The sequence below is a fragment of the Myiozetetes cayanensis genome, unplaced genomic scaffold (assembly GCF_022539395.1).
Source record: "Myiozetetes cayanensis isolate MyiCay16 unplaced genomic scaffold, myiCay2020 scf2-11, whole genome shotgun sequence".
Lineage (NCBI taxonomy): Eukaryota > Metazoa > Chordata > Aves > Passeriformes > Tyrannidae > Myiozetetes > Myiozetetes cayanensis.
Window position 1 is genome coordinate 66,029,010 of NW_026087411.1, and position 12,864 is coordinate 66,041,873.

Here is a 12,864-nt window from a genome sequence, read left to right on the forward strand (position 1 = left end):
CAGCATTTTCACAGGTATATTAGCTCTGGTCATAGTCCAGTGTTGCAACTCAGTATTATCTCCCTACATGCATCACAATGTACGCTTTGGACTTGGGCAGTTAAAAGCAAGATACAAGACAGATTTTCAGTGCCACGATTTTGAATTACTGTAATTCTGTCAAAGTTTATCAATGGGATTTTATTAAATTAATAAAAATACTTCATTCTAATCCAAAGTGTGTAAACAAATTTAAATATCCCATCTAAACTTTTGCCACCAAAAAAACCTTATCTCAGTCCACTTCAGCAAATGAAGACACACACACACATTGACAAGCTTACTCTCAGTCAAATTCCCTTTTATTTCACAGATGTTAATTTCTAACAAAGCTAAACAAATCTGCAGTTCAGATTGAGTCACTGAAACTTGTTCCAAAGACCTGGAGGAACATACTTTATGCAATTTTTTTGTCACTTCAACCCTTATTATTTCCTCTGCTTTGAAATACAACAGTGGAAACATATTTTCACATTTTAACTTGTTTTATATATTTTTAACATTTTTTTAAGCTATACATCCTCTGCATGAAAACCAATAAATACTTTAGTGTGAAAATGGACTAGAAAATTTCAATAATCTACAAATATCTTTAATGAGAAACTTTCTTTCATATGTAGATGATTCCTTTCAGTGACCCACTTGGAAAAATTTCTGACTACCACACTTTGCACAGACTACAGCATTCTTGGATTCGGTCCAAATTCAAAGAGAACTAATTTTCTCCTCTTATTAAAAAAATGCCAGTTATAAACATACATAGCTGAAAATGAAAAGCCTCCTTAGGAATTAAATAGATTTTCTATGCAGCTGAATTGAAACATACCAGAAGTAAATTAGGTTCAATACTGAAGAGCATTTTAAAGTATCCTAGCAATTACACAGGAAGCTGGATGTAGTAACTACAAAGTTTTCAATCCAACCGTATCTTTGGAAAAGTCAGATTTAATATCACATTAGCTCACAATTTTTAATGTATTTGGTAACTCTGCTGGAACACAGATCCTGCTTATTGCTTTGAAACATACAACATTATCATTGAAACCTAGATGCTTATCTAGAGTTCTTAGTAGCCAAAATTAAAAAGATCAAAGAGAAGACTAGGAACAAAGGCACATGGTTAATTTATAAAATTATTTACAGGGTACTTGAACATTTATTTTATCTACTAGAAATTCATTAATCTTGAATACAGTAAGAAACTAAAAAAACCTCTACTGAAACATGGAGATCATCCTAAACAGATGTTCTCAGGCGATATGAGCAGAGAATCTTATACCCCATTAAATTATTTCTGGAACTAAATTTGTCATTTTGAATATGGAATTTTCAAATATTAAGATTCATACATTTATTATTCCTCTAAGCAATTTGGTACTTTAGTGCAACCCTCTTCAAAGATTGAAGCTGGCACAGTTAAGGCAGTCTACTGACAGCATTTAAAATTCAGCACATAGTGTTTAATCATTGAGGGGCCTGCCTTTCTATCTGGAGAGCTCTCTTTTGAAACGTTCACCCGTACCATCATTCTTCTAGTGATGCAGTTTCAAACACAGCATGTTTAAACACCACAGTTCTTGCAGTGCTTGGGGATTTTTTGGAGGTGGTAAGGGAGGAGTCTAACATCTGTTAGCTCCAGAAACAACTCTGCAGGATGGGTAACATCCCCAAGCTGATGTCTAGCTTTTACTGCATGTTGTGCTAACCTTCATAGGCTGCCAACAAGATGCTTCTAAAACTACGCCCATTACACTGAAACCTAAAAGCGCTCTATAAATCCTGGTACTGTAATCTGCACTCCACTGATAGTGTTTTGCTAAAAGCAAACTAATTTTCCTAGGGTGGGTTTTGACTTTTTATGGAAATTTATGGATGCACACATTCAAAAAAATCCACCCTCTCTGAACAAATCAACCAAATGTTAAGAGGACTTGATCATGTTCTGATTTTTTCCCTACAGACTTGAACTAGTCATTTTGAAAATATTATTCATGATGATGGCAATAAAATTTAATTGTATGGAAATGGTTTCCATTAAAGTTTAATAAGGCTATACAACAAAGGTGACTAGTGCTGTCTATCTACAGCTGATAGGTTAGGGCATCAGAACTGACCTGAAATGTTAAAAACTTCACAGGAGGGAAAAACCCAAAAAATAAATAACTGCATAGTACGTGATCCCTTTTATTCACTGAAGCTGCCCATGTATATTCCAAGTGGAAGACAGCAGAAGAGCTGCTCAGCCTTTAGATGCAGATGTGTTTAGTGCTTGCTGTAACATCTTTCCATCTTGCTTTGTTGCCACGTCTCTTCAAAGGCCAATTATGGAAGTGGGAAGGAAAAAAATAAGAGAAACTAGACAAGCATTTCCAGACAGATTAATATTTCTCAAATTTTCCATCTGAAATATTAAAGTAAATTTATTCATAGTGAAAGTCATCAGAAGACCATTCTCCTGGATTTAAAATATTTTGGTTTTTTCTTTGGAGAAAAAAAATTAAAAAAAAAAAAGAAGAAAGAAAACCAATACTCATTACTAAAACCACAGATGCTGTGGCTTTCTGACCTGCCCCTCTTTCCTTACATATGTCCATACTGATGACAGAATCAGTTCAAATAAGTCTAATCACTATCTAAATTAACAGGGTTGTAGTCAGGGTCATCCTCTTCATCCTCCAACTCTAAATCATCCATCTCTTGGAATAAAGATTCATCAACCTCCACGTTGTTTCCAGCTGTAAAGAACAGAAAAATAATTTATTTTCATGCAACTAGGAAACAGTAACTGAAAATGCAAAAGACTTTCTCATATTTGTTCTTCAACGTAGGTAGCTGCAAACTTATTTTTTATATATCAAATAGATACGAAAAAGAAACACCGCATTTCATCTTTTTACAGCTAAAGTGAAGCTCTATTTTTCCCTCATAACAAAACCCATTCAAAAGAAATGTGACACAGGACCTCAGGATTCATTGGGAGAATGAAATTAAAATTTATAGTTGCCAGAAGCAGAGATCCTTTCTCCCCCAGGACTGCCAGAGTAGGAGCTCAGGACCTCACAGCTGGAATAGTTACAACTATCATAATCACATAAACACACTGGGTTTATAAAGTATTCCTTACACACCATATGCCTATATACATGTATTTGCCTTCAGATTTAAATTTGACAAGCAAGATGAAGCTTTGCACAGTTTCATGTTTTCTTCTGAAAGAGATGCTGCTGACATGAGGATAAAACTTGAGGACTGCTGCTATTTTATTTGCATGCACCAACAGTGACATCTTCTGGTCATCAAATAAGTTTCTATTATTTCACTGGATTTGAAAGAGCCTTTATAACCATTTCTATCTAACGATAATGTCATTATGCTCTGAAAATTCCATTAAACACTGTTATAATGTTACAAAACCATTAGTAACCTCTTGCATTTATGATAAAATGCAAACAGCAATAAAACTCTGAGTTTTTAATCACCAATTGCAACAGGATTAAAAGTTAATACATTAACCCCAAATCATCTGGGCACAGAGCCCAGAGGTTTGTTCCCCCCTTGAGGCAGCCAAATGTGACATCAACAAACCATCCTCACTTTAGGTATTTTGGAGGAAGACAAGGTTAAATTATTCCTTCTAAAAGAAATTAAACTCCCCATTATTGCCAATTCAAGTTTATGCTCACTGACATTCATAAACATTTTGTTTAACTGTTACTTGCAGAGAAGATTCTTGACGCTCTCCTGCCTGTGTTTTGTGATACCAGTAGACAATGTGGCCTGCATGAAAGAATTGCCTTAACTCAGAAATCATGCATTTCAAACTAGGACACTAAAAGGTGGTACAGCAAGATAAATACGTATGTGATTATGAATAGATTTATTTGCTTTACCTCCAACAGATTTTCCAAGTTTAAAATTCTTTTGGCACAGTCTTACAAAACTTTCAATTGGCACTAGGTTGATATTTTAGGCAAGATAACAGGCAAATGTGCAAAAGCTGTGAAGAACTCGGTTACACAGAAGCAAACAGCATTTGTTTTGACCTGCAAGATGTTTACTGTTGGTGTTGAGGTTCAGAGAGAAGGAGACAGAACTTCAAGACCTGTGCTTTGAATCAGGGGTAAGAAGGCTGGGTACTAGGAAAAAAAAACAACAACCAAAACAAACAAAAAGCAGAGTTTGGTTGGGTTTCCTTTTTTGTTTGTTTGTTTTGCTTCCAGTCCAATGATTTGAATAGAAACAATGGAAATAAGATCAACTCAAGCTCAAAGCTGCAAATGAATATGCTCTATCATCTTGAAAAGATTTCCTTTGTTTTTGTAAGTTAAAATCACTTCACTTTGAAAAACAGTACTTATCAGAAAGTTCTTCAAATGTAAAAGTGATACTGAGGAAAGATACTAAGTCAGAAATGTAACACAGATGTTCCTTAGGAACTTTGATCTATTTTAAACCATTGTCTTTCAGTTGTGTAAACAAATAGAAATTTACCATCCTCCAAGAACTGGATGTCAGAAGTGTCAAGGTTGTGATCCATTTCAAACAGCTGTTTACCTAGAAATAAAATAAAAAATAATCTGTAAGCAAGTAGAATTCTGAAACAACCTAAGGCAACAAGTTAGCACACGTATTTTAGTCTTTTCATATTAACTAATTCTAGCAGACTTTTTTTTTTAAACTGCTTGCTTCTCTAAGTTGCCCATTGTGGTTTTATGACTATTCATCCAGGATTCATACAAGCCAGCAGGCTTCCTCCTCTTACATGTGAAATGGGTCAGTGTTTCTTATTTATAACTTTAATGTTATTAAGGCTTTAATAATGGGAGGGGGCAGAAAAATATACTGCCCCACAGCCTGTGTTCAGTCCTTATTGCTTTAGTCTTCATCTTGCATTCCACAAGAAATCCTCTTTGGGAACTAAAAAAGAAAGCTGACTCCTCCATCTGTTTCCACATATCCTCTCACCTGAAAAGCAACTTGGATCTACACACAAATCACCAGCTCCAACACAAACACACACACACACACACACACACACACACACATCTGTGAAGGCAAGCAAAGTGAAGCCTTTCTGATTGGGAGGAACAGGAAGAAAAGCTCTGGACTCTTTCCACGTAAATCACCCATCTTCCACGTACATTTGCATTGCTTATGCAAGCTTCCACAGACACGACTGGTAGGTAATACTGGGGTTACACTAAGGGCATCCAAGAATAAGCCATGTTTTGGTTTTGTAAAGGGGAGCTTTTATAAACTAGATTTGTACAAAGGAAAACAGAAGAAACTTACTAACAATACTATTAAGGAAAGAAAAACTAGAAGCCTTGTTTCTGTTATCTCATCTTTGCAGATTCCCAAATGCATTACTGTCAGAGAGGAATCACGTGTGTCCCCTGCCCTGCACAGCTTTTTATGAAACTTACTACCATTAACATTTCCATCTTTGTCAAATTTCATCAGACTAGCCAAAAGTTTCAAAAGCCTCCGGAAATGAGGAGAAAATAGAACAGTGATACAGCACAACCGCACTGGTCATACTTTCTCAGATAATCAGGTTAGAAAGTAGATCAAACATCACAGGAGAACCAGTTCAAGGCTAAGTCACGCAGACTGTAGAGGAGGATGCCCAAGACCTAATTCTTGCCTACAGGTTCTCATAAGAAAAATAATTTCCTCCACATTTTTCTCACTGGATACAGTTTGCTTTCTACTGAATGAACTGTGATCTGCAAAACAAAGAGCATAAAACCACTGCTAGGACAAGCTCTTCCCCAAAATATCAGAGCCATTCTCACTAGTCATTGTAAGTTTGTCATATGCAGCAGCTGCTGTGTTGCTTCAGTCCAGCAACAGCATCCCAAACTCCTACATGTGCTTAGATAATCTGAAGTCACCGTACAATCCAGTGCAATAAAGGCCAAATCACTAAACTGTTGATGTAGATTCATCCTGTTGCTTAACAATCCCCAACTATTTCTTCCTGATATCAGCAGCTCCAAGTGGTACACTGGCTTAAACACAGAGTCTGGAAATCTTAATGATTTCAGCAGAAATCCTGTACCTATTAGCTTTCTATTTAGTTCAAAATCAGCATTCAGAAAGACTTCATGTGACATGGAGGGCAATAATCAGATACTGCATTAAGAGTTACTGTCATCTTTCATAGCAAAAATTACTTTTAGACTTATCATTATAGTCTCATAACATTGCAGAAACTTCACAACCAGAATTAAAACATACCACTTAATTTATTTTTGCCTGCTTGTTCTTCTTCTTTCATCTTTTTCCTTTTTATTTCTAGGAGTTCTGCATCGAACTTGGCTTTCCAATTTAGGAAATTCTCAATGGTAACAGGAGTGCCATGAAAACGTTGCTGAAAGAACAGAAAACAAGGCTGCAAACACAACTTGTAAAGCTATGGGTGAAGATGAGCATTCTCTTAATTATTTAAATTTCAGCATTCCAAAAAGCACTGCTTACTGTGAAGTATTCTGAGAAATTAATCCTAACTCTGAGAACAGACAAAGAACACACTCTTATGTTTTTTCCATGGTACTCTCCCTTCAGAGAACTATACTGAGGTGGAAACTCTCATGGAAAAGCCCTGCATATTACTTTTGGACCTAAGAGTACAATAGTTCAAAATGCATCACTAATACAAGTTATCTATAAGTAGGCACCACTCCTCATCAACTCTTAAGGGCAATCTACACTTAAATATTTACCATTAAAATACATTAACCCCTTTAACCCCTTTATGTTGTTGAAACAGAAAAAAAGTATTATTGTTTCTCAACTATTTCTCTGCCATTTTCAGAAATACTAAACCTTCCAAGTCCCATCACCCCCTAATTATTTCTCAGGACCTAAGTGAAGACTCATTAGTTGGACTTATAATGGCACATTCCATGAATGGAAAAACAATTCTACAGTGGTTGGTTGAATGGACACGTACAAGGAGGACAAACCAGTCTTGAAGACTGGTCCCACTGCTTCCACCCTATCCACTCAGTTTACCAAGGAAGAGAGCCTTCCTCAAGCCATAAAGCTTGTGTGCAGCATGACATATTCTAGCTTTTCTTGCTCCCCATCCCCTTTTGCTTCTTCAGGCAAAAACCTGCTTACAGCAACCTTGACTTCATTTGGGAAAAGTCCTTGCCCCTTCCTTAGGGGCACTGTGAACAAGCTTAGGGATTGTGAACAATCCTAGTAGGGATTGTGAACAAGCAGTTATAGTCTCTAAAAAGACTGCTTTATAGAATAAGGAAAAAACACCTTAATTGCACTAAACAATCTTCTAGATCATAAGTTTCAGTTATATCATCTTTGGGATAGCTGTTCCTTTTCCACAGCAACTAAGAACTGCTCCTGCTTCAAACCCACACATTTCAAAAAAGCAGGAAGTCTTTTTAGTTGAAAACATTATTTTACATACTTTCTCCTCTTCTTCTGCTTCTCTTTCTTTCTGTTTCTTCTCCTCTTCTCTTCGTGTTTTTATTTGATCCACTATTTCATTTAATTTCTCCTGTACTGCTGAGACTAGAGTGAAGATCATTACCATTCCTAAATTCTCTTCTGCCTACAACACAAAGAAGGCAACTTCAAACAGAAGAACCTCAGACCTTCAGCAGATGAATGCATAAGTGCATTTAGAAAGCAGGATGCTGTGCAAATGCAGACAGCGCAGCTGACGCATTCTGCACCAGTCTCAAAAGTGTGCTGTAGAATTCAAATCAACTGGCCATTTAATCCAGTTCGTAATCCTCACATTGGTGTGCAGCAAAACACAAAGCTGAACAACTGTGTTCAGGTTGTCAACACATTACAGACACCTGGAAAGCTTTTTCATGAACAAAATAAAATATGTAGTAGAAATGCAACTCTAAAATTTGAGTATTATAAATCATAAGAGACAAGAGTCACTCAGAACCTCTCCTGCAGGTTTATTCCTTAATCCTATTACATGCTTCTTTGAAGTGAGACAGTTTCCCAGGAAAATCAAAAAACATCAGTTGATGGAAGGTCACATGAAGTAAAGTGAAATGAAAGAAAGCCTACTGAACATATTATGGCAATTTTAGGGAAGGGAGGACTTGTCAGGAATTCCTGAAACCAAAGAAGGGTTTCCTTCTCGTTCCTTCATGAGGCACTCTCACTGATCCCAAAGGTTGAAGAGATCCACCCCCACCACCCAAACAGTTACATTGTTAAAAAGAATCAAGAATCAATGTGGCATTTTTCAGTATTTCCAAATAAAACTGAAATGGTTTATTTTCATAAATACTATATATATAGTTAGACAAATTCTCCTTAAGCTAGAACTGCAAATGAGGGGAGGCTCTAGTGCACTTCCATTTCATTAGCATACACACTGAATTAGCCCTATATTTTACCTCATTACCACAGTTTACCTCAATAATGTCATTCACCAAACTCAAACCTCACAGTCAGTCCCTACAGTTTCAGACCAGTAGCACATACCTCAGAAAACAACTGATTTGAGAGAGTTCTGGCTAAAGTGTGAAGTGATATCAAGCTGTATCACGATATTCCATTTTCCTTACCTGCTGCTCTAGCAGTTTTATAATGTCTGTGACATCATTATCGTCAAGATTCTCCTGTGAGACAACTTCATAAAGTGGAGTTTCATCAGGGTATTTTTCTCTATAGGTAAATTTAAGGGTTGTTTGGACCGCTACAAGATAAAAAAACACACATTCTTATGGTGGTAAATCTATATAAATTTCTTGTATATTTTTCTATTGTATAGACAGCCTAAAGATTATAAAATATTCTTGCCTTAAGAGAATGGTCTTTTTACACAGATATTAAAATAATTAACAGATTTAAACATAAACCAAGAGTTCTGAGAAATTAAGATTATGAACAAGTTTACACTTGTACAAACTATTATAATCCATTCATGTCTGAAAGGTCTTTAGGAAGACTGGAAAACCTTCTGTGGTATGGTGGATACCAGAGCAGTAATCTCTTCTCCCTCTTACTCTACTTAAAGCTGGAAAATGGTGAAGAGTCCTAACAACAGACCTAAAGAGAATCTCAGCATATTAGCACTTTAAATTCTGCGTGCCTGGCTGGATTATCAATCTCTGTGTTGGGTTCCACAGTTCCCCATAAATCTTATGACAAAAACACTATGTCCAGTAGGAGGTATTAAGCAGAGAACCACCCAAGGAAAACACATTCAACCTGAAGCTGCTCAGAGCCAGGATAACATGGAAACAATGTAAAAGAAAATCAAGGTCCTTTTATACATCCTCACAGAATACCAGGGAGAAGCTTTCCTTTAGTTCCAGACTCACAGTACTTGGCAGCCCATCAGTCACTTAAACGCAGACACCTGCTCCAAGCAGGACTTGCTCCTTTAAAACTTAACAAGACAGGACCAGCTTATTCCTTCTGTTACAATAATCCAGAATAGCAGCTTCCAAACAAGCTGGGAGCAAGGCTTGCTTACATCATGCCCATGCAATTGTTGACACCCAACAAATATACAGCGACTTGGGACCCACAGCCCTCTGCTCTGGTACTGTTCCTTAAGGGCTGCACACTCAGAGCCCACAAACTCAACTCTCCTTTGTGACAGGTATACATACAATTGCTAGGAAAAAATCTCCTCACGTGGCTGTAAGCTGCTACAAGGATGATGACAACCCATACTTTTTGAAGCTACACTACAAAGCCTTTGAGATTCAGCAGAAAGCAGTCCTACTGAGAGCATTTACATTTCTGTAAACTAAACAAGGATCACTAAAATCCCTGAACTTCACTTGCTGAGGAGTGTTTGCTGTATCAGGCCCCTAAGAGGACTTAAATGGAGGTATACATAGTTGTTGGCGACAGAATTAGGGCTACACAGAAACTCCTCCTTTATATATGTTTAAGACATAACCAACTTACTTTCATCATTTTCTCCAGCTTCAGATGTCACAGTGATTGTGAAAGTTGTTGGCTTTTCTGACAGTACTGTTCAAAGGAAAAAAAAAGTCAGTGAGAGATTCTTTAAATCAGTCAATTACTTCTTCACATCACTAAAACTTGTTAAGGACTAATGAAGAAAGGAAGCCCTAGATACAGTGTTAAGGGCCTTATTAATAAATACTTTTGCATTAACAGCTGCTTTCCATATGATGTGATGCCTGGAGTGCTCTTTGAATGAGCACATATAACACTAACAATACCAAGAAATTTCTCTTTTGGAAAACCTTCTCTTCTGGCAGTTTCACTTTTCCAGAAAGTACAAATCTGCCTACCATCAAATGACTTCTTTTAGTGCCTGGAATGTGTTCTGAAAGCTCCCAAAGCTAATTGGCTTTACTGTGCCAGATACATGTGATGAGCATCCAGTGTACTCTTGACCCTGGACTATTTTTACAGTATGTCTGCACTTATATTTAGGGCAGCTAAATGTAAGAAATGCTTCTTGAAACAAAAAAGGAATACACAGAGTCTTCTTTCAAGAATAGACTACCCAAGTAATGTACCAGAATGAAAGTGTGTGAATTAGGCAGCTAGAAGACAGACAAAGAGTGGCTCCTATGGAGACGCACAGAATGCAAGCGCTGTGATCTGCTTTTCACAGGCTGAAAACCTCACTGCACAACTGTGGGTTGCAGACCATATCCTCACATAAGGATTGCTCTCTATGTATCCCTGTTACAACCTATGTCCAAGCTAGCATACATTTTCTCAGACTATTATGTGAATTTTGCCTAATTGCTAATGTACTACTACTATCTTTATCCCCTCTTCTTCTCTTGGGCATAAAAGCACTACATGAATGAACAATAACTGTGGAGTTAGCATCAGAGCACAGGCTTTATGAAAGAATATTAGTTCCATATCAGTGATTCAGTGTCACCAGCTACCAGAGATCAATTTACATGTCTTTAACTAATCTTTAACATAAAACTGAAGAACCAAAAAGATTTTCTGATTGTAGCAATGGACAAACGTCTGTGTGATGAAGTTGCTGTCAAATAAGATACTGTGGGACTTTGGGCAGAGTAGATACTGAAAATGCCCTTTTTTTTCACTGTTAAAATTATTTGGATACTGAGCAACATAAACCATGCTGGATTAGCTAACATGGTAGATACTCTTAATTGTTTGATGGTAACTTGGAAGTCCTGGAAAACTGATGAACCAACGTATCCATCCTACAAAAGTTTCAGTAGTATAACATACTTCACCAAGGAATTAAAGCTTGCCTTTTTTCACCACAGACCAGTAACAGAATAAGGCAGGTACTGGCTGAGGTCATTTACGGAGAAAACAGCGTCTTTAGGTGCCCCAAAACATCCCGTGCTGCACGGTCGCGACAAGCTATTACCGAAAAGGAAAACTAGCCGTCACACAAGCTAGTTCCCCACCTGCCACCTAGGGCCTCATCTTTTGAAAGGTTTCTCCCAAGAGCATCCTTCCACCGGCCGCAGCCCGGGCTGGGATACAGGAGCGGGTGCCCACGCCGGGCAGGCTGTGCCACGGTGCCAAATGCGGCACAGGCAGCGCCCACGCCGCTCACCTGCCTGGCCACGAGAGCCACCGAGTGCTTTGCTCTTCCTCCCCCCCCAGGGAAAGCAAACAAAAAGCCCGAAATAGCCATCCAGGCCGTGGGGTAAGCGGGTGCTCCTGAGCCCCGCGGGAGCCCCGGGGCAGCCCCGGCGCGGCCTCCCGCCCGTCCCGCCGGCACGGCGCGGCCCCGCCGCGGCTCACCCGTGAACGAGTCCGGGTAGATGGACTCCAGCGCCTCCAGCTCGTTGCGCTGCTCCTCGCTGTAGTCGGTCATCGTCGCCCGCCGCCGCCCACGGCCATGGGCCGCCCGCCCCGCGCAGCGACCCCGGCCCGCCGCTCCCCGCCCGCCCGCGCCTGCGTCCTCCCCGCCCGCTGCCCTCCCTTCCTAGCATGCCTAGCGCTCGCGCTCGGCGCTGGATGCCTTTGGGCTGCACGGCACGGAGGGAGGGAGGGACGGAGGGAGGCGGAGCGGCGAGCGCTGCTATTAACGCCGGGCCGGGCGAAAGGCAGAGGGGAGGGCACAGGGAGCCGGCTGGGACTTTCTTCATCACTGGGGGAGGTATAAGGTGCCGTGCCTTCTGCTCAGCGAATTCTAGCGCTTGGTGCCTGGCGTTCAGCTGCGGGTGGAGCGGGCCGGGCGCGTTTGCCCGCCCGTACCTGCCGTGCAGGAGGAATCCTTGCGCCAAGGTGCGCTCCGCACGTGCGCTGCTTCCCCGCCCTTCCCGGGAGCAGCGGCGGTAGCGGAGGTGAGGTCGGCGGTCTGTGTTACTTGGACTTGCAGTGGTATGTGGGCTCCCACCTAGAGAGGCAGGCTTCAGGGTCACTACAAAGAGCGCGTTGCTGTGTTATCCACCCTTCAGCGTTCTTCCATTGAAAACTTACAGGGATCAGCAAACTGAACAGGATTCAAACCCGATGCTCTAGGTATCATAGAAGGGTACTGTGAAGGCAGCTGAATGCCATTTCTGACAGAAATTGGGAGATGCTGGTGGACGACTCTCGCCTGTGGGAGGTATCACACACTGGAGCAGGGGAGGAACGGGAGAAGCCCTCCGCTGAGAAGGAGGGAACAGCAGAGACAATATGTGATGAACTGCCCTCAACCCCCCTTAACTCTCCCCCTGCATTAATGGGAGGAGGTAGAAGACTTGTGAGTGAAAGTGAGCTCAGGAAGAAGGAAGGCAGGGGGCAAAGGTACTGTAAGATTGAGTTTTCTCATTGTCCTACTCTGCTTTGATTGGTAATAAAATAAACTAATTTCTCCAAGTGGAATGTGTTTTGCCTGTG

At 40.0% G+C, this 12,864-nt stretch overlaps 1 protein-coding gene across 1 annotated transcript; it reads right to left on the reverse strand.

Annotated features, from left to right (window-relative positions):
• Window positions 1-319: 319 nt before the first annotated feature.
• Window positions 320-11,940, reverse strand: RWDD1 (RWD domain containing 1). The gene is made up of 7 exons (XM_050316894.1): window positions 11,779-11,940; window positions 9,964-10,029; window positions 8,607-8,737; window positions 7,478-7,621; window positions 6,283-6,415; window positions 4,531-4,593; window positions 320-2,774 (listed from the first exon to the last, which is right to left on the reverse strand). The coding sequence occupies exons 1-7, from the start codon at window positions 11,849-11,851 to the stop codon at window positions 2,662-2,664; spliced, it is 723 nt and encodes a 240-aa protein (XP_050172851.1). The 5' UTR covers window positions 11,852-11,940; the 3' UTR covers window positions 320-2,661.
• Window positions 11,941-12,864: the final 924 nt, after the last annotated feature.

Excerpts from the sequence above, each read along its gene's own strand:
- RWDD1 (XM_050316894.1), bottom strand. The coding sequence starts at position 11,851 with ATGACCGACTACAGCGAGGAGCAGCGCAACGAGCTGGAGGCGCTGGAG. Across the intron at positions 10,030-11,778 it reads CTACCCGGACTCGTTCACGG|TACTGTCAGAAAAGCCAACA; the intron begins GTGAGCCGCGGC and ends TCCTTTGAACAG. Across the intron at positions 7,622-8,606 it reads TAAAACTGCTAGAGCAGCAG|GCAGAAGAGAATTTAGGAAT; the intron begins GTAAGGAAAATG and ends TTTGTGTTGTAG.